At 37.5% G+C, this 21,797-nt stretch overlaps 2 protein-coding genes across 21 annotated transcripts in view; one reads left to right on the forward strand and one right to left on the reverse strand.

The window, feature by feature from the left end:
• The window catches only part of caska (calcium/calmodulin-dependent serine protein kinase a), a 205,891-nt gene that overhangs the window by 136,531 nt on the left and 47,563 nt on the right, over positions 1 to 21,797 (forward strand). For all 20 annotated transcript variants that reach the window (XM_059028903.1, XM_034011615.3, XM_059028904.1 and 17 more), the window contains exons 6-8: positions 14,287 to 14,389; positions 17,482 to 17,657; positions 18,089 to 18,211. In XM_059028903.1, coding sequence (XP_058884886.1) covers positions 14,287 to 14,389; positions 17,482 to 17,657; positions 18,089 to 18,211 — 402 coding nt within the window. The remainder of the gene's footprint in view (positions 1 to 14,286; positions 14,390 to 17,481; positions 17,658 to 18,088; positions 18,212 to 21,797) is intronic.
• On the reverse strand, positions 2,686 to 10,005 carry LOC117407059 (probable G-protein coupled receptor 34). Its single transcript, XM_034011634.2, has 2 exons — positions 9,869 to 10,005; positions 2,686 to 6,845 (listed from the first exon to the last, which is right to left on the reverse strand). The coding sequence occupies exon 2, from the start codon at positions 6,792 to 6,794 to the stop codon at positions 5,658 to 5,660; it is 1,137 nt and encodes a 378-aa protein (XP_033867525.1). The 5' UTR covers positions 6,795 to 6,845; positions 9,869 to 10,005; the 3' UTR covers positions 2,686 to 5,657.

Below are 21,797 nucleotides of genomic sequence, written 5' to 3' on the forward strand. Positions count from 1 at the left end.
CTGTTCTGAATAGTTTCTTACTAGTTCACATGTGTTTCCACAGTCTCAAATGTGTTGATTTTATTAGACACCTGTGCATAAATTTGAAAGTTACATGTGATGCTGACCGGTTAAAATATAAGAATATTTAAATATTAATTTAATAAGAAATGAGTAACAATCGGTAACTATCACAATATACATTTTAGAAACAGTCAAAGAGTAATAATAAATCATTTACGCTTTCTCTATTGTTTAAGAACGTAATATAGGTTCTCCACTACTCCACAAGATTATTATAATTGGTTATATCTCAGCATATCTCAGACCTGAATGAACCTGCTTACAGAGGGAGGGAGCCGTGTGGAGTAGTGTTTAGGGCTCTGGACTCTTGACCGGAGGGTCATGGGTTCAATCCCAGGTGGGGGACACTGCTGCTGTACCCTTGAGCAAGGTACTTTACCTAGATTGCTCCAGTAAAAACCCAACTGTATAAATGGGTAATTGTATGTAAAAATAATGTAATTGTATGTAAAAAAAATAATAAATAAATAATGTGATATCTTGTAACAATTGTAAGAAATTAATAATAAATATGTCTTACATATGAAATAGATTGTGTATGAATTAATTCAACAGTACACTCGCCGAGCATGGGGATCAGGACAGGGCTTGTGACAGTCAAAATGTAGCTCAAGTTTTCAGCTATCCGTTTATCTCTGTAAAATCTACTACAAGTAGCCAGTTTTGTTTGGACCTACATGTTTGTGTTCAACTTTGCGTATTTTATAGATTGACTGGTGAGCCTGCGACTACGGACATTATAGTCCCCTGTTGGTAACCATAGTTCTTCCATATCTATAAAATAACTAAGACGGTAGTTAATGCTATGGTAGTTAATGCTACGGTAGTTAATGCTACAGTAGTTAATACTACAGCATTTGAGGTGAATTCGGAAGTAAAGTAGCGTCAGGGAGCTTAGATGGCAAAAAAAAAACTGCAGCTTCCAGATTTTTTTTTTGCATTATTTGATTAACCTTTCTGAACTTCACTGCATCCCTTCTTGTAATATTATTAGGCTTCCAACCCAGAATGGCTGGGAATCCTATTGTTATTGTAAAGACTTTTTTATTATTATTATTATTTTTTTTTTTTATTCATCCCTAGACAAACTGCTCCAGCTCAAATGCCGTGTAACCAATCAACATCGAACTTGGCAGGTATCATCCCGGGCTGAATACAATTCAGATGGTAAAAAATTGCACTTCTCCATCAACCAAGATACAGCCTGACGCATTTTTCTGAAAAAACTTTCAAAATCATCTTCTTGGGAACCAGTGAATCGATTCATCTGAAACTTCACATATGTCATCAACAACCAAACCTGCTTCAAGTTTTGCGAAGCAGAAATTGCTGCGATAAATTTTAATATCAAAATGACTGCCACCAAATTCGCTGAAACGCGGCCCAAAAATCAAACTGCTTCTGTTTGAAAACCGTTTAACCAACTAACTGTGAACTTGATAGGCATCATCCTGGGGACAATGGAATTCAAATAGGGCAAAATGGTGTTCTTTTGTAAAACAAGATGGCCTCCAGACCTACATTTTCTTCTTAAATTTAAAACCGCTTCAGTTGAAAAACTGTTTATTTGATTAACTCCAAAGCTGACAAGCATCATCACTGTGTCAATACAATTGACTTTTTCAAAAATGATGTTTGTGCCTAAACCAGTATGGCTGCCAGACGCATTTCTTTAAAAACCTTTCAAAATCTTCGGTCAAATGTAAAACTAGCTTATAACTCCTTACAGAGTGCAGGTAGGTTAATGGTTACTATGGAACACATATAGAAGCCCATATATGCTCTATTCAAAAATTGCCTTCACCGTGACCTCGCCTTAAAGTCAAATGCAAAAACTGGCTTATAACAAAAAATGTACTTTCAAATCACTTGGTGTGGAAGTTAATCCACATTGATTGGTACTCAGTTGTATCGATGACGGCAATCAAAATAAAGGCAGCTTTTCTTGTTGTGGAGTTTTCAAAAACACAATCCTTCAAAAATTGTCTATTTTAACACACATTCACACAACCCCATACACACAAGATGCACATTTGCACTTCTGGAATTTTATTTCTGAAATACAAAAACTATTCTTAGTACTGAGTTGGCGAAGTGTAATGCTATTCTTAAAATTCCTCCTGTGGAAATAAAACCTTAAATGTGCAGTTCCAGCAAGCAAGGTTTAATTGCATGACAGCAGTCTGTTGCTTTCTTTACTAATGGATCAGATATACCATAGCAAAGGGTCTTGATTTCAATGGCTTAAATCTACACAAGTAGATTATTTGATTCTGTTCAAAATACATGTTTTTATAAGAAAAAGAAAACTAAGAAAAGTCATGCCTTTTGAAGCAATGTCTTCCTTCCAAAAGTGAAGTGGGCTTCTTCAGTTTTATACTATTGTCACAAACTGTTTCCAATGTATCTAATTAACATCTTTTTTGAGCTTCTGTCAGCCATCGAATACAACTATATTTTATGCAAACATTATATGCATAACAAATATGTTTAACAGAAGGCATGCATGTTGCCTTGTGGATTTGGTGTCACTTTTTTCTGACTTACAAACCACAATAAGCTCAATAAATTTGTTCTTACAGTTCTCATTCAAAGTGATCACAAAATAACCCCAAAATGATATTTATTTATTATTTGTTTATTTTTCAAATATGAATATAGAATACAGTACTGTGAAGCCTGATGATGCAGAAGAAGAAATAAATAAATACACTGTTTTTAAAACTAGTGCTCGGACAAACATGGAATTTTCATGTTGAGATATTGGTTCGAGATTTAGATATGCGTTCGGATATTCGTTCATTTTCAAAACTTTATCAAAGCCATTGTATGAAACACTGTATTAAGCAGAAAAATATCCCAAAAGTAAGAAAGGCCTTATTTTAACCTTGTGAATTGACTACAAACTACAGTAGTTAAATCTTGTGTGTTTTTCAATTAAAAACAAAGTAGGCAATGCATTTTTTTAAAATAATCTGCAGTCCAATGTCAAAAAATGTTGACACTGTCTTTACAATTTTTTTTTTTAAATCCATTAATCCTTTTTTGCCCATTTTAATAATTACTTTGCATGAAATAAAAACTATAACATGTTTATTGTTTGCCTTTAGTTTGCAAGTCCAAGTAATTGTTTCTCCTTTCTTAAGAAAAATCCAAAATTCCGTAACGAAAGTATATGACCACATTTCTTTTATCCGTAGAGAAAAAAATTGCGAAGTATAACTAAAAAAAAGTATAACAGACAGTTGGCACCAAAACCATTCCTGTTTTTCTTACATATTAGATTTACATTTACATATTCTTGTTCAGACGAGAGACGACTGCGTAGCATGTTTACTATAAGTCCTGCAGTTGAAAACACCCTCTCTGCTGGGACAGAAGTTGCAGGAATGCACAAATATGCCTCCGCTAATGCTCCAAGCTTCTTGAAACGACATTTGTTTGTCCTCCACCATAGAAGCGCATCCTGATCCAGTGAAATGACCTGACATGGTGCTTCTGAAATGTCTCTGTTCGTTGGTAGACAGGAAACAAGTTCCCCTAACTTGGCTCTTCCAGCCAGCCGTATATTGGGATCAACACATTTTAAGTGTTTATGTCGTGGGTCCAATGCTGTCGCAATCAGTGCTACTTTTCCAGCTGTTTCTAAGCTTGACACTGCCATTCACGTTTCAAGTGATTCTGTAACCTGCTGTTTTGAACCGCATCACCTTGTGGCATTCACCAGGCACACATCTCAAATGCTTTGACAGCAGTGTGGTAATAATGGGGTACACCATTGAGATGGACCCATCTGATTCCCCAGAAAGAGCAGTTGTTGCGCATTTCAAGGTCTGTAAAACCGGCAGAAGCTCCTCAATTATCTGCCAGTTTCCATCGGTCAGCTCGAGTGTACGTGCATCAGCCAATTTTGTGAAATTTCTGTCAGATAATACAGCAGAAATTTCCCATCTTTGTTCCTGTAGACGCTCAAACATATCACCGAGTTCCAGCGTGTTCGACAATATTGCACAAGGTGATGTTCAGGCACGTTCTGCTGTTGCTGTTTTGCTTGTAAAGCCTTACTAGCAACCATGCTGTGATGAAAGTGTGATACTAAACGGCTTGCACCACTTATGACTTGATTGACACTACCAACTTTGAAGCCATCATTAATAGCCAACTGTAAGGTGTGTGCAAAACATGGACTTGACTCACAGTCAGGAAATTCAGTGTTTGCTAAAACTACATTAGCGTCATTGTCATGAATGCAACAACAACTTTGTTTCTAATATCCCACACTTCAGTAGCTATGTTCAGCAAGTTTGCACGGTTTTCTGCAGTATGCCTGTCAGTCGTAGCTCGAGTTTGCAACACAGCGCTTTGTAGTTTCCAATCGGTAATGTAATGGCATATAATAGTCACATAGGACTCGGTATTTAATGCAGTCCATGAATCAGTTGTAATTGCCTCTTTTTCTGCAGCTTCCAATTTCTCACTAACAGCAGTGACACAATCTTTTATTTTTTTCAAGTCTAGCAGTTCCGGTTTTATGTGTTGGCACAACATATTCTGACTCAATAAATCCCATCAGCTCCCGAAATCCCTCACCGTGTACAAAGCTTATTGGAAGCATGTCCTTCGCTGTCATTTTTGCGATGAGATCCGTTGTTTTCTCCGAATCTATCACAGTGGCGTCGGCTGCAAGCAAAATATGTAATTGTCGTTTGTTTTGTTCCGCCATCTTCGCTTTCTTTTAAGGCAGCTGTTGGGTGTTTGTATTTCAAGTGGTTAATCATGTTAGCAGTTGATTTGTGGTATACCAGTGATGTTGTATAGATATTACACTGTACTGTATTCTCATCTTGCTGGTCAAAATACTTCCACACTGAACTCCCTATTTGAGGTTGGTTTAAACTTACCAGTAGCCATTTTTTCTGCTTCACCTTTGTCCATGTGTTTGTTTTAGCCAATAGCTGTACCTGTTTTTTAGCTTGTAGAAAAATGACAGACACACGCCCATCTTTTTTGAAAGATACGGCAAATAAACATGAATCGCAAATAGCCTTTTTCTGTACACAAATATGTATTTTGCTATTCAAATACTTAATTAATTTTCATGTACTCGTGTGATCGAGTGAGTATAAATCTAGCAAGAAAAAACATAAGGACAGTTCACCAATTGTTCTGAATAGTTTCTTGGTAGGTAATAGAGTTAAATTTATGTTATTGTTATTCCTCTCTGTTAAATTTTCCTTTGCCTTAGCATGTCATATTTCACGAGATGCTGGTTCAGTCAGGTTTATCTACAGGTAGTTGTTTGTTTTATATTCCATGTTTATATACAGGTAGTTTGTTTTATATTCCATGTTTTAATGTCTTTCATTCCTTTACAGAATGGACGTTACTATCGTTTTAAGCAGACCATTTAACCCAGTATAAATCTGTCAAGGATAGACAGTTTCATTGTCTTGTTGTTTTTAAAAGTTTGTTTTCAACCTTATAGTACATTAGGAGTGTCTCACACTGTTCCACCAGGAGTCAAGCTAGTTTTTAGCAAAGTCATGTTCCTGTTTTTAGGAGCTGAGGATTTCCAGCAGATGTTGAAGGTCCCTTTAGATTCCTGTAATTGACCGTTTCTGGAGGAATGAATGAATTATGCTGAAACTCGCCCGAGTGCTACTGGTCGCCTGGGAAGCTTTCGCTTGCTGGTGCTCTGTGGTGGAGCTGTTGGTTGTACTTGCATATGATGGAATGTTTCTGCACAGGAGTCTGACGGTCATCTTGCGCACAGAGCCTGACAGCAGAAAGAACATGACTGGATCCAGGCAACTGTTTAGAGTGGAGAAGAGCAGGGCCACCTCATTGGTTTTGTCGATGATGTTCATCCAGTAGCAGGTAGTGCCATAGATCTGGGACCAGATGTAGATTACACGAAAGATGTGATATGGAACGAAGCACACCGTAAAGATAAAAAGCACAAAAAATGATTTTTTTGCCGTTCGTCTATACTTGTAGGAATTGGGCAGGTCTGATTTCTCCATAGAAAGTTTGAAAAGCTTCTTAGCAATTTGACCATAAGAGAGCATTAGAGAAATATAAACTATCCAAAAGACGACAACCATTGCAAGGTTAAAGAAAGCTTTCCATTTGGCATTCTGTCTGCCCTTGTATTGGAAACATTTACTGTCCTTCTCGTTGCCTTCTGGTTTGCTGATCATGGGTATAATGAAAGCAATGGCCATACCCCAGGTGATGCAACATGTGATGATGCTCCATTTGGTCTTCTGCAGTTTGTACTGCTGTACAGAGCGTTGGATTTTGATGTATCGGTCCACACTGATGAACCCAAGCAGGGTGATGCTGATGTACATGTTCATGTAGAACATGTTGCCGACCACTTTACAGAAGGTCTGGCCCAGCATCCACTGGTTTTTGGTGCTGTGGTAGATGATGCGGAAAGGCAAGCAGATAATCAGGATTAGGTCAGCAACAGCTACGTTGACAAGGAAAACATGGACAGAGTTCTTCTTTGAGTGGACGCAGAGGAAGACATACAGGGCTAAGACATTTCCTAACAGTCCAAAGACAAACATGAGTGAGTAGACCAAGGCTAAAGGAATGCTCATAGAGTCATCGTTTATAACGCATGTGGTGGTGTTGGGCTCCAGTGTTGTATTTACAGTGCTTGTACTCTCTGTAAAGCTGTAGAGGAGTGAATCATTTGAAGTCCCTAAATTAATGATTGTCATTTTGTAGTGGATAGCTGTCTTTGTGTTTGACAAAGGAAGTAATCTTCAATCCTGTAAAACAAGAAAGCATAATCTTTTGTTGGTATGAAATGTTAAAATGGAAGTTACTAATAGCAAGACAAAATATCTTTAACAATATTTAAAGATAGTACATCCTGCCTAGGACTTTGTGTCATTGAATGGAAACTTTAAGAAGTATGGTAAAGCACAGGCATTGTAAAACTGCAAATTTACAGTGCACATTTTCCCTGGCAAGCTTTTATAAAAGAATAAATAGGCTAAAAAAATGAATAAATAATAATTCTCAAAACATTAATTTAGTTTACTTTTACATAGTCAAAAAATACTCTAGCAACAACTATATATATATATATACAGTACTGTGCAAAAGTTTTAGGCAGGTGTGAAATGCTGTAACGTAAGAATGCTTTCAAAAATAGACATGTTAATAGTTTATATTTATAAATTAACAAAATGCAAAGTGAGTGAACAGAAGAAAAATCTACATCAAATCAATATTTGGTGTGACCACCCTTTGCCTTCAAAACAGCATCAATTCTTCTAGGTACACTTGCACACAGTTTTTGAAGGAACTCAGCAGGTAGGTTGGCCCAAACATCTTGGAGAACTAGCCACAGTTCTTCTGTGGATTTAGGCAGCCTCAGTTGCTTCTCTCTCTTCATGTAATCCCAGACAGACTCGATGATGTTGAGATCAGGGCTCTGTGGGGGCCATACCATCACTTCCAGGACTCCTTGTTCTTCTTTACGCTGAAGATAGTTCTTAATGACTTTCGCTGTATGTTTGGGGTCGTTGTCATGCTGCAGAATAAATTTGGGGCCAGTCAGATGCCTCCCTGATGGTATTGCATGATGGATAAGTATCTGCCTGTACTTCTCAGCATTGAGGAGACCATTAATTCTGACCAAATACCCAACTCCATTTGCAGAAATGCAGCCCCAAACTTGCAAGGAACCTCCACCATGCTTCACTGTTGCCTGCAGACACTCATTCGTGTACCGCTCTCCAGCCCTTTGGCGAACAAACTGCCTTCTGCTACAGCCAAATATTTCAGATTTTGACTCATCAGTCCAGAGTACCTGCTGCCATTTTTCTGCACCCCAGTTCCTGTGTTTTCATGCATAGTTGAGTCGTTTGGCCTTGTTTCCACGTCGGAGGTATGGCTTTTTGGCCGCAAGTCTTCCATGAAGGCCACTTCTGACCAGACTTCTCCGGACAGTAGATGGGTGTACCAGGGTCCCACTGTTTTCTGCCAATTCTGAGCTGATGGCACTGCTGGACATCTTCCGATTGCGAAGGGAAGTAAGCATGATATATATATATACAGTGCCTTGCAAAAGTATTCAGACCCCTGACCCAATTCTCTCATATTACTGAATTACAAATGGTACATTGAAATTTCGTTCTGTTTGATATTTTATTTTAAAACACTGAAACTCAAAATCAATTATTGTAAGGTGACATTGGTTTTATGTTGGGAAATATTTTTAAGAAAAATAAAAAACTGAAACATCAGCTGCAGAGTCACTTACAACTAAGTCTTGCCCGAAAGACGGAGCACAAGGAAGTTAAGTGCCTTACTCAGGGTCACACAATGAGTCAGTGGCTGAGGTGGGATTTGAACCGGGGATCTCCTGGTTACAAGCCCTTTTCTTTAACCACTGGACCACACAGCCTCCTAATCAGTTGTGTTGTATTGTGTCCTGTGGTGCCCCCCACCCCCTCCCCTGTTTATAACACACTTTGGTTATAACAGTCATATTTTGTGTCCCAAGAGAACTGCGTTATAGCGAGGGAGCACTGTACCTATATCTATCTATCTATACCTATATCTATCACTGTACCTATATCTATCTATCTATACCTATATCTCTATCTATCTATCTATCTATCTATCCATCCTATATATATATATATATATAAATATAGGGATGGATAGATAGATAGATAGATATAGGTGTAGATATATTTTAGTGCAGAAAAATAATCTACTTCTGTGGAGTCAAGCAATTGAAATCAAGACCCTGTGCTGTTAGTAATTAGAGCAATAGACTGCTGTCATGCAATTCAATCTTTCTTGCTGAGAATTTCGGATGAAATTTATAAATAAGTCATCATAACCCTTGATAGAATTACAGCTTTATTATGCCTAGTTGTATGTACATTATTCCTGATGTTGTTGTTGTTGTTGTTGTTGTTGTTGTTGTTGTTGTTGTTGTTATAAGAACATAGTGTAGCCGGTAGCCTACAATATAGAAGATGGTTGAAAACATTACATGTTTCCAACCATTAACCACATTCTTCTTACCCACTGCTTACTAAATATCTGGTTACAACATTTAATGTGGCATGAGTCATTGCAGTCACCATTGCAAAAACAGGTAAAATGAAGAACAAATAGCCTACCCTGTCATAAGTGTGGAGTACATTATTTGGAGTTCTGTTGCTCTATTGGGGTCAGCGAGGTTATTCGTCTATTTACTGAGCCATGGGTCTGAGAGTGGTTAAACTGGCAATAAATACCACATCCCTATTTTCATAATGATTCCTTTACCCTATAACTTGTTGGACAGTAGCATATAATGAAAGTTGTACTGAATAGCAATTCAGTCACTGAAAGCTGGTGAGCCATGAAGCAGCATACAGTATCATAATTGTTATTTATAATTAGATGTCTTGCTTGTAATTAACAGAAAAAAAAGTCGTCAAGTTCCCTTGATGTGTAATGTCTTGCCACCACACATAACAAAACAGTCTTCAGGAAAAGATCCCCCATGCACTTCTGTCATATTATTTCTGAACTACAAATACGATGGACTGAAGACTGTTGCTGAAATGTAATTGAAATTTAAAATTCCTCCCTTGCAAGCAAAACTCAAAAAATGTGCATATCCAACAAGGAAGATGTAATTGAATGACAGCAGGCTATTGCACTTTTCACAAATGAACCAGGTATACAGTACCATAGCACAGGGTCTTGATTTCCATTGCTTAAATCTACACAAGTATTATTTAATTATGCACAAAGTATGTTTGGAATGAGAAATACTCACCTGTGGAGCTCCTGGCATGTGACGTGCCTTCCTTCCAAAAGTGAAATGGGATTAGAAATAAATTATTTGCATATAGCTCATGACATTTCCTGTCCCAATCTTCAACTTTTACACAGTACTCTGTGTTCTTCTTTCTGTTTTAGTCATGCTGCTACCACAAACTGTTTCCTACTTTTTGAGTAATTCTGCTGACTCCTCCTTTTTATTGACTGGCTCTATCAAACATTACAGACGTGCTCAAATTTGTTGGTACCCTTACAGCTCATTGAAATAATGCTTCATTCCTCCTGAAAAGTGATGAAATTAAAAGCTATTTTTATCATGTATACTTGCATGCCTTTGGTATGTCATAGAATAAAGCAAAGAAGCCGTGAAAAGAGATGAATTATTGCTTATTCTACAAATATATTCTAAAATGGCCTGGACACATTTGTTTGTACCCCTTAGAAAAGATAATAAATAATTGGATTATAGTGATATTTCAAACTAATTAGTTTCTTTAATTAGTATCACACATGTCTCCAATCTTGTAATCATTCAGCCTATTTAAATGGAGAAAAGTAGTCACTGTGCTGTTTGGTATCATTGTGTGCACCACACTGAACATGGACCAGAGAAAGCAAAGGAGAGAGTTGTCTGAGGAGATCAGAAAGAAAATAATAGACAAGCATGGTAAAGGTAAAGGCTACAAGACCATCTCCAAGCAGCTTGATGTTCCTGTGACAACAGTTGCAAATATTATTAAGAAGTTTAAGGTCCATGGAACTGTAGGCAACCTCCCTGGGCGCGGCCGCAAGAGGAAAATTGACCCCAGATTGAACAGAAGGATAGTGCGAATGGTAGAAAAAGAACCAAGGATAACTGCCAAAGAGATACAAGCTGAACTCCAAGGTGAAGGTGCGTCAGTTTCTGATCGCACCATCCGTCGCTTTTTGAGCGAAAGTGGGCTCCATGGAAGAAGACCCAGGAGATGAGTCAAAACTGGAGCTTTTTGGCAAGTCACATCAGCTCTATGTTCACAGACGAAAAAATGAAGCTTTCAAAGAAAAGAACACCATACCTACAGTGAAACATGGAGGAGGCTCGGTTATGTTTTGGGGCTGCTTTGCTGCGCCTGGCACAGGGTGCCTTGAATCTGTGCATGGCACAATGAAATCTCAAGACTATCAAGGCATTCTGGAGCGAAACGTACTGCCCAGTGTCAGAAAGCTCTGTCTCAGTCGCAGGTCATGGGTCCTCCAACAGGATAATGACCCAAAACACACAGCTAAAAGCACCCAAGAATGGATAAGAACAAAACATTGGACTATTCTGAAGTGGCCTTCTATGAGTCCTGATCTGAATCCTATTGAACATCTATGGAAAGAGCTGAAACTTGCAGTCTGGAGAAGGCACCCATCAAACCTGAGACAGCTGGAGCAGTTTGCTCAGGAAGAGTGGGCCAAACTACCTGTTAACAGGTGCAGAAGTCTCATTGAGAGCTACAGAAAACGTTTGATTGCAGTGATTGCCTCTAAAGGTTGTGCAACAAAATATTAGGTTAGCGGTCCCATCATTTTTGTCCATGCCATTTTCATTTGTTTTCTTATTTACAATATTATGTTGAATAAAAAATCAAAAGCAAAGTCTGGTTTCTATTAAATATGGAATAAACAATGGTGGATGCCAATTACTTTTGTCAGTTTCAAGTTATTTCAGAGAAAATTGTGCATTCTTCGTTTTTTGTGGAGGGGTACCAACAAATTTGAGCACGTCTGTATATATTAAAAAAAAATGAAAAAAATGTTCTAACACCATGTATAATGCTGCTGAAAATATTAAATGCACTTTTAAAAATGTGCAAATTATCAATTTGGAAACAAACAACACTGAGAAGATAGCCATGCTGGTTTGGTAATAATTTCTTTCTGAGAAATAGTGAATAATTATTTGACATTTCAAGTGAGCTCCTAAAACAAGTTCTCATAGTTCTTCTGCGATGAGGTCACAGAATGACACACACATTATTTATTGAGTTTTATACGGCTGACAGAAATGTTGTTATGCAGACTAAGAAGATAAATACACTGTTTATTAAACAGGATGAACCAAAGGGTTTTCTTTTTTTGTTTTGTAACTATTACTATTTCTAACAACTGATGTTTTTGATTTCTAAAGACATTTTTCAGTTCTCGTTAATTGTGGTTAAACTTGGAGCTGTGTGTCAGACGTAAGTTTAGCTTGCCTATTGGGTAGGAGAAGAGTTGCAGTCTTACATTTTGGGAGAGATGGATTCACAATGGGTCTTGTAGTAAATGTGCCAGTTAATGCATTAGAGTCCGATGCATTCACTGGCACATTAGTACATTTATGAATATGCACCTTGGAATGTTGGAATGCACTTTTGAACCTCTTTGGCCTCACTCAGAAAGTATAGGTAGAAGTATTTGAACACCTCATAGCTACTGGTGCAACTGCATGTCAAATTTTATCAAGCCTTAAGTTGTGTACCCCAGCAAGTGAGGTAGACCACTAAGCTTTTTAATTGTGGCTCTCTTTCTTTACCGGAAATAAAAACACAGTAACTCAGCTTGGCTAAATCTTCAGTCATATACAAGAGAGCGATGTACAGCTGCTATTACACTTTAATTAAAGGTTTTTACCACCGGGTAATGTCTTGATCCCTGTATCTATGTCTTATAAATATACCTTATAATATGAAGGGTTGTTTTTGTTTTATGGTGCTTAGTCCTAGAATGCATGTAGGTGCCAGTTTTAGAAAGATGTCTCATTTAGCTGTACACTTGCATATTGCAAGATGTTAGCAATTGCTACTGAAGAATGCCGTCTGTGATGACAGCGGTACTTTTTGGAAGAGAGGGCTTTGGAGTGGCAAGGAAGGTAGAGCAAAGTGCATGCATATTAGGGGTGCAAGTCGGTTATGATCGGTTCCATTTTCTTTTTTTTTTATTATCAACTCTTTCAGCTGTTTTTAACGTCTAGTTGGTTTTACGGTAAAACTGAACAGGACATACCATTATTACACACATGTCGTTTTTTGTTTTTTTGTCAGCTGTGACAAATAAGCTCAATACAGTGTCATTGCATCACTCATACCAATGTATATAATACAATTAAACGCAATGTAGAAAGATTAAAATAATGTAATGAGAAACATTCAACTTTTTTATTTATTATTTTCCTTGTACCCCCATTATCGCTGTGTCACAAGTGGCAAATCACGTCTGAGTTGAACTGCAGCTCATGGTTTTCAGATTTACCAAATTGCAAATTTAGGCAGTTGACATATTGGCTTCAAAGTGAGAGGTGTTTGGCAGCATTTTAACATAGTTTCTGAGGAAACACTTCAAATTTAAAATGTCACCTAGATTTATGTCAGCAAAATACTAAAGTTAGAACTCTGGCCTGCCGCCAGTACCCTAAAAAACACATGCAAAGTTCTCGTTTTTTATGCTGGTTTATTAGAGCCTGTTACTATAATACATATGCCTCTATGGGTAAAGTACTTGAATTCAATCAATATGCAGCTAGAATGCAGCAACAAAGTAATCAGACAAATTAAACTAAAATCAATACAAGCACAGTAAATGAAGCTAACTTAAAAAATAAACCAACCTGCTCACAGAAGCTTCTGATTTAGATGCTTTTTTAGATGATTTAGATGCAAATATCTGATTCTAGATATTTGTCGGCAGTTATTTCCAGTTTCACAATGGTTTGGGACCTCAACTAACATTTTATATTAACTAACAATACTTTAGTATTTGGCTGTTTTAGTCAGTTTAGCATAATTTATTACATTTTTTTATCAAGTCTACACAGAGTAATTTAACAGAGGGGACAAACTCAACTTTTTCAGCTTTTCACTTCTTAGGATGCTTTTTTTTTTTTAAACAAATGGTTTAGAGTGGGTTGCGGTACACAGGCCTAGTGTTTGCATATGCCTGCTAGTACTAGTAGCACGGTATTATTCAGTTTGGAATTTGATGCATATTTTGGTTTTGGTTTGGGGAAAATCCTAACCATTACATCCCTAATGCATATACCACCCTGTTTGAAGGTGCCGTTTGGGATAATTGATGTCTGAATAATATATGCTCCATTTCATGTTTTCAATATTATGACACCGAATGCTTGGTTGGGTGTAAGTAGGAGAACATGTACTCTTTAAATATGTATGCAAGATAAAGTGTGAGCCTGTGGCAGCATGGAACAGGGGCACGTACACACACACGCACACACAAACACATAGACACGCTCATCCTTAAGCCTATGTTTTAGGAGGAAAAAGCCTGGAAGTGGCTCTGGCATAAAGCACTTGTCAATTGGAAATCTGTCTTTTGGTTTTATCCCTGCCTCCCATGCCTGCTATGTTTACAGTGCGTCCGTTCATTAACAGGCATTATCTTTCTTTACAGCCTCACTGCGTTTTGCTTGCATCGAAAGAGAATTCAGCTCCTGTGAAGCTCGGAGGTTTTGGAGTGGCTATACAGCTTGGAGAATCCGGATTGGTTGCTGGAGGTATTCTTTTTTTAAATTCATCCAAGCTGCCTTTATACATGTTTAACATAAGAGCAAGCACAAAATGAGTCAAACAGAACATTTTGACCAATGTAAAATATTGCTGAAAGTGAATAGTTATGTTTTCCCACAGTTTGACAGGTAATCAAGAATAGCCAAGTTCACAGGTGAATTTAGCACTCTCTTGGGCAAATTTATATTGTATACATCATCGTATTGTATTCATGTGACAGATTGCAAAGTGTGTCCCTATTTAGAAAAAAGGACGAAATTTAGCAGAGAATTTAAATCATCTAAAGGAGGCACTGCTCAATGGTAGAGCGAGAACCAATCACATACTGCAAAAAATCATCTGTATCTGTGGTTCTGTATATTTTAAGATAAACTTATTTTGTTTGTATTGATGGTTGTGTAGTGTGTATTGTTTCTTTAATTAACTGTTAGTATTATTAAAAACAGTGATTTGTTGTTTATGGAGAAAACAAAAAAAGGGTTAATGGTTTCTCAACCAAAAATAAAAAGACCACAAGATCTTGACATACATGTTTAAAGAAAGCACAGTTCCTTGTTTTTATTCAGAGAATCAGGGAAGTGAAAACAAAAAAGTTCATTCTGTATTGTTATGGGATACAAGTTACATCATTAAGTGGAGACATTCACTCCATAATGACCTGACAGAGATACCAGAACCAAATCATTCAGCGATGATTTTTGGTACATAAGCATTTGTTGCTTCCTGAAGCTTTAGATAAAAGCCAGACCTTTTAAAAAAGAAAGAAAGCAAGAAATTAAAATCAAGAAAAGTATGATTCATTCTAATGAAGCTTATGTGCATGTGATCTGCATAATTGTAGATTTAAAAATAAAAGTTACAATCCTGTGTGATATTGGTCAATAAATGCACATACTGGTTCAAAAGAGGACTGTAGTTGTGGCAGGCCTTGGTTTGAAACCTGTTTATGTCATCAGTGAAATAAATTTGGAGGAGATGGTCAACATCCTACATCAAACACAATTCTGTACAATTGGCTCCAGATGTCTTTGCAGGCAGTATCATGATGAGTCCAAGGATTGGTGGCCATGGAGATTGGACTGCTCACTCATCCCCTAAGAGAATGGTCCTTTATGCAGGCTTGATGCAGGCTTGCCTGATAAATCATGGATAAGCTCTCATGTTGTTTGTGCTGTCCTTCCCTGCTCTGCGGAAAAAGAGAGGATTGCATATCCAGTGCCATGTATCCAGCCATTTTCATCAGCATTGAAGTTCAGAACACAAGATCTATAGTGGGAACAGGCAGTCGGGTTTACCACTCTTCAGGGTGCAGCTACGCCAAGATATGCTGATAAGCTTGATGATAAATAATTGAAGGGAGTTTCAGGAGAACCATTCAATGAAGACTCAGTCTTTCTGAGTCCACAGGAGAAGATGGATCATCTGGCCTGGTAGAAGAATGTGCCAGACAAAGACAATCCAGAGCAATTACAAATAGAGTAATGGACTGAACTGCAGGGAAATTCAGTACAATAATGCCATCAGTGCCTTCTCTCTCCATATTTCTGCCAGGCAACAAATCATTTTGGCTTCCTGACGACATACCAATAAGTGACCAATCAGCATTGTTGTTTTGGAATTGTGCAGCTGCTGCTAGACTTCTTTTTTTGCAGCAGCAGTTTTGAAAGGGAGTATTGGTTAAAAAAAAAAAAAGAGAGGCATTTCCGTCGTTCATTTTAAATGACTCATTAAGATGAGCGACAGCAGCTTTGCAGAATCTTACATTTTAAAATCCCCTTTTACATTTAATCCCCTTAAATAATTGAGTCAACTTTGAAAAAGAGCACAAGATACAAACTTCAACTCATCTTGACCGATATCAGTTGCATCAGTAGTTGGCTGGTTGAATTTACAGGAATGTTGGTAAAAGGATCTACCAATTCAGTTACATTGGAAAGTCTGTTTGTGTCGTATTTGCCAAGCCGAAAAACATAATTCTCTCCTTGACATTGTTGTAACTAGCAAATGACAGCACCAATTAGATAAATATAGTACATAATAGCCTGGAATTAGCTCTCTTAATTATACCACAAGTATTAAATATTTAATACTTTATATTGTTAAACTAGCATAATTAACTGTAACCTAGAAACCACCAAGGTTTCTCATTGATGGGCAGGAGATGGGAGGAAGGTTTTTATGGAAAGAGCCCCCAAACAAAGGAGGATGAAGTGTCATACAATTCACATCCAGTGTTGTTATTCTTTCATAATTAAAACAGAAAAGAAATAATGTTACAATAATAGTGTTTTTATGACATTGTTTTAGTTCTCTTTTGCTTGATACAATTTTTAGCTAGTAGGTTATAAAGCAAGACAGGTGGTATACTTTTTTTAGCCTTTGTGTTTTAAAAAGGATGTGAGAAGTGTGGTGAACATGAGGTTTGCATATGCTGGTAGTGCTTGCTTTTAAAGATGCTGCGTCCTACATTCATGTCGATTTTTATACTGAAATATTGAGGCGCCGCAGGGACTGGGGTGAATTAAGAGGCAGGGTTTTCAAAATAAGCAGGTGTGGTATTGAATTCGGTTCCCCATAGAATTCAGTGTCCCCTGCTAATTGTGCGCATGTGCAGAGCTATCTTTTTACAGTCAATCACTACACATGCTCTGCTGAACCCCATACTTTTTAATAATGCATCAAAAATACACAACGTAACATCGAAAGAGTAAGTTGAAAAGCACGGATTAAATCGACAAGGCATCAATGCAAATTATTATTATTGTTATTTATTTTTTAAATTGTACTGTCTGCGCTTTCTAAATATAATAATTATTGATCGATATTTGAATTGTTTGTATTTAAGGTATTTTTTCTTCAGTTGCTTGTACTCTCTGATGAAGGCAAAGCTGGCCGAAACGTCTTATTTTTTTTTTTTTTTAAGTAACAATTAATAAAATAGTGTATATTTAAGGCGGGTGTAAGGGGCTACCGTGCAGGGTATACTTCATCTTGGATCTGCCTCTGCCTGCCCCGTACCCACTCATGGTAACCTGTGACTTCAATAACTTTAACACCACTTCTGCTTGATGATTTGTAGGTAGAGTTGGAACGCCTCATTTTATGGCCCCGGAAGTGGTGAAGAGGGAGCCCTATGGAAAGCCAGTCGACGTCTGGGGATGTGGGGTCATCCTTTTCATTTTACTCAGTGGATGTCTGCCATTTTACGGGACCAAGGAAAGATTGTTTGAGGCCATCATTAGGGGGAAATACAAGGTAGTAGCTGTTTATTTATTTATTTATTTATTTATTTTTATTTATTTTTATTTATTCCACGCTGGTGCTAGCGTGAACTCAAGACAAGCTGCCACTTTTCTGGATAACTCTGCATTACATTGTTCAGAAAAAAAGTTTCTAAGGGTTTTTAAATCATTTTCTTTCATTTTTTAAATTTTTTTAATAATAAAAAAGAAAAATATACTGTTGCCTGGTGGGCCACAACCTCGGCAGTCTTGCGGACAAACTTTCTAACTTGTCCTAAAAGAATGGCAAAATGAATTATATATACAGTATGTGTTCTGTTTTTAGTTTTAATTTATTTTACTTGTTCAGCCTGCCCCAGAACACTGCAGCAGCATCCACCTGTTTGTTTGCGTTTCTAAGGTAGTGGGTTGTTAATGTTACTTTTTCTGTTTTCTGCTTTCTAGATGAACCCAAGGCAGTGGAGCCATATCTCTGAAAGTGCCAAAGACCTGGTACGCCGCATGTTGATGCTGGACCCCGCAGAGAGGATAACTGTTTACGAGGCACTCAACCACCCTTGGCTCAAGGTAGGGGCCTTGATAGATTCTGCAGTGCCTTGAGCTCAAATAGCGCTGCGTTTCCAGGAAAATAACTTTGTTTCAGCCTGGTTGCAGCAACGTGTTGTACTTCTGCAAATGTGTGTTAGAGATTGATAAAGGATCCACCATGCTCAATTGCTGGCAGATCAATGATAAAAACCAACATTGATTGCACTCTTCTCTGGAAATCCTTGACCATATATTTAACCTTGTAGTGTATATATAAATGCTCTCTGCATGGACATTTTCCTTTTACTTGAGGCACGTCTGCACTTTTAGTATAAAATGTTGTTTTTTCTTTAATAATAATTCCTGTCTCTCATACTCATTTCATCCAATTGAGTATAATCTTAAGCACCATGATAACTTTGTTTCAATTCTCTCCTTGCAATGGGCCTTGGACAGATAACCAGCATGTGTTATTTGTAGGTACTTTGTGGATAAATAAATAAAAAAATCTGTTAAGTAAATAGAGAGGAAGAAAGTGAGCTGTTTTATCTATCTGGTCCAATTAAGTAGTGACAAACACTGTTGCAGCAGCAAAGGTATTTCAAAATGATCTAGACAGCATTCAGAACTGGGCAGACACAAGGCAAACGACATTTAATAGAGAAAAATGTAAGGTACTGCACGCAGACAATAAAAATGTGCATTATAAATATAATATGGGAGATACTGAAATTGAAGAAGGAATCTATGAAAAAGACCAACGAGTTTTATGTTGACTCAGAAATGTCTTCATCTAGACAGTGTGGGGAAGCTATAAAAAAGGCCAACAAGATGCTTTGATATATTGTGAAAAGTGGCGAATTTAAATCAAGGGAAGTAATGTTAAAACTTTACAATGCATTAGTAAGACCTCACCTAGAATATTGTGTTCAGTTCTGGTCACCTTATTACAAAAAGGATATTGCTGCTCTAGAAAGAGTGCAAAGAAGAGCGACCAGAATTATCCCGGGTTTAAAAGGCATGTCGTATGCAGACAGGCTAAAATAATCGAATCTATTCAGTCTTGAATAAAGAAGACTACGCTGTGATCTGATTCAAGCATTCAAAATTCTAAAAGGTATTGACAATGTCGACCCAGGGGACTTTTTCAGCTTGAAAAAAGAAACAAGGACCAGGGATCACAAATGGAGATTAGATAAACTTTTTTACACAGAGAATTGTGAGGGTCTGGAACCAGGTCCCCAGTAATGTTGTTGAAGCTGACACCCTGGCAAGAAGCTGCTTGATGAGATTCTGGGATCAATAAGCTACTAACAACCAAACGAGCAAGATGGGCCGAATGACCTCCTCTTGTTTGTAAAATTTCTTAAGAACATAAGAAGAACATAAGAAAATTTACAAATGAGAGGAGGCCATTCAGCCCATCTTGCTCGTTTGGTTGTTATTAGCTTATTGATTTGAATAGATTAAATTATTTTAGCCTGCATACGACACACCTTTTAAACCCGGGATAATTCTGGTTGCTCTTCTTTTGCACTCTTTCTACAGCAGCAATATCCTTTTTGTAACAAGGTGACCAGAACTGAACACAATATTCTAGGTGAGGTCTTACTAATGCATTGTAAAGTTTTAACATGACTTCCCTTGATTTAAATTCAACACTTCTCACAATATATCTGAGCATCTTGTTGGCCTTTTTTATAGCTTCCCCACATTGTCTAGATTAAGACATTTCTAAGTCAACATAGGTCTTTTTCATAGTTACTTTCTTCAATTTCAGTATCTCCCATATGATATTTATAATGCACATTTTTTTTTGCCTGCATGCAATACTTTACACTTTTCTCTATTAAATGTCATTTGCCATGTGTCTGCCCAGTTCTGAATGCTGTCTAGATCATTTTTAATGACCTTTGCTGTTGCAACAGTGTTTGCCACTCCTCCTATTTTTATGTCGTCTGCAAATTTAACAAGTTTGCTTACTATACCAGAATCTAAATCATTAACCCTTTGCGGTCCATTTATTAATCGCGCGTCAGGCACGCCAGGTCTAATTAATTTTCACACGCGCAGTTAATTTTATACGCGCTGTTTAAAAGTATTTTTTTTCACAGTCAAACGGGTTTAAATGGCCGTGCATATCAACAAAGCACTCACTAGGCATCTCCAGCCCCGCCCCACCCTTTCGTTCGCTATAGCTTTCACATATGCTAAGAAATAAATAATAATAATAATAGTCGTACATACCGATCGATCATCTCCAGATCACTCGTTTTATCACCAAACTCCTCAATAATGCGATCCAAGTCATTATTTTATTACTATAACATCTGAAAAAAGCTCTGCAAATGTCCATGATAGTCTCAGTGCGCTGACGCACTTAGCCAGCTTGTTTACTATGGACGCCCATTATCTGATACCTGATACCATGTATGACTATTCATGAAATACGCCTTTTTTTTTTTTTTCCGACTTGTCTCGGCTACTGTCGCTACCACTCGGCAATTGAATGGTTTTCTCGGCTTTTTCCGGAGAAAAAACGACTAAACACCCGTTTATTGCGTTGCTATAATGATGTCGGACCCAGTCCGACAAAGGACCTGTGAGGAATAATTGCAATGTCGGACCCAGTCCGACAATGGACAGCAAAGGGTTAATGTAGATTAGGAATAGCAGAGGACCTAATACTGATCCCTGTGGTACACCACTGGTTACCTCGCTCCATTTTGAGGTTCCTCCTTCGCATTTCCTTGAATCCCTACTGCGTTCAGTTTGAGAATTAATCTTTTATGCGGGACTTTGTCAAAAGCTTTCTGGAAATCTAAATAAACGAAGTCGAATGCTTTGCAATTATCCATTGTCAATGTTGCATCCTCAAAAAAGTCAAGCAGGTTAGTTAAACACGATCTCTCTTTCCTAAAACCATGCTGACTGTCTCCCAGGATATTGTTACCATATAGGTAATTTTCCATTTTAGATCTTATTATGGTTTCCATAAGTTTACATATAATAGAAGTCAGGCTTATTGGTCTGTAGTTACCCGGTTCGGTTTTGTCTCCCTTTTTCTGGATCGGTATTACGTTTGCAATTTTTCAGTCTGTCGGTACAACCCCTGTGTCAAGAGACTGTTGCATGATCTTGGTTAGCGGTTTGTAAATAATTTCTTTCATTTCTTTGAGTACTATTGGGAGGATCTAATCCTGCCCAGGGGATTTGTTTATTTTAAGAGCTCCCAGTCCCTTTAACACTTCTGCCTCTGTTATGCTAAAGTTATTTAAAATTGGATAGGAACAGATAGACATGTGGGGCATGTTGTCCTTGTCCTCCTTTGTAAAAACCTGTAAAAAGTAATCATTTAATATATTTGCTATTTTTTTTCTTTATCTATGATTTTGCCATTTGTGTCTCTTAGACATTTAACCTCCTCTTTGAATGTTCTCTTGCTGTTATAATATTGGTAAAACATTGGAATTGGTTTTAGCCCCCTTAGCAATATTGATTTCTATCTCTCTCTTGGCCTTTCTAACTGCCTTTTTGACTTGTGTTTGCAGTTCCAAGTACTCTTTCTGTGTACTTTGCTTTTGGTCACTTTTAAACACTCTGTACATTGCCTTTTTTCGCTGAA

The sequence above is a fragment of the Acipenser ruthenus genome, chromosome 8, assembly GCF_902713425.1.
Source record: "Acipenser ruthenus chromosome 8, fAciRut3.2 maternal haplotype, whole genome shotgun sequence".
Classification (NCBI taxonomy): domain Eukaryota; kingdom Metazoa; phylum Chordata; class Actinopteri; order Acipenseriformes; family Acipenseridae; genus Acipenser; species Acipenser ruthenus.

Excerpts from the sequence above, each read along its gene's own strand:
- LOC117407059 (XM_034011634.2), bottom strand. The coding sequence starts at position 6,794 with ATGACAATCATTAATTTAGGGACTTCAAATGATTCACTCCTCTACAGC.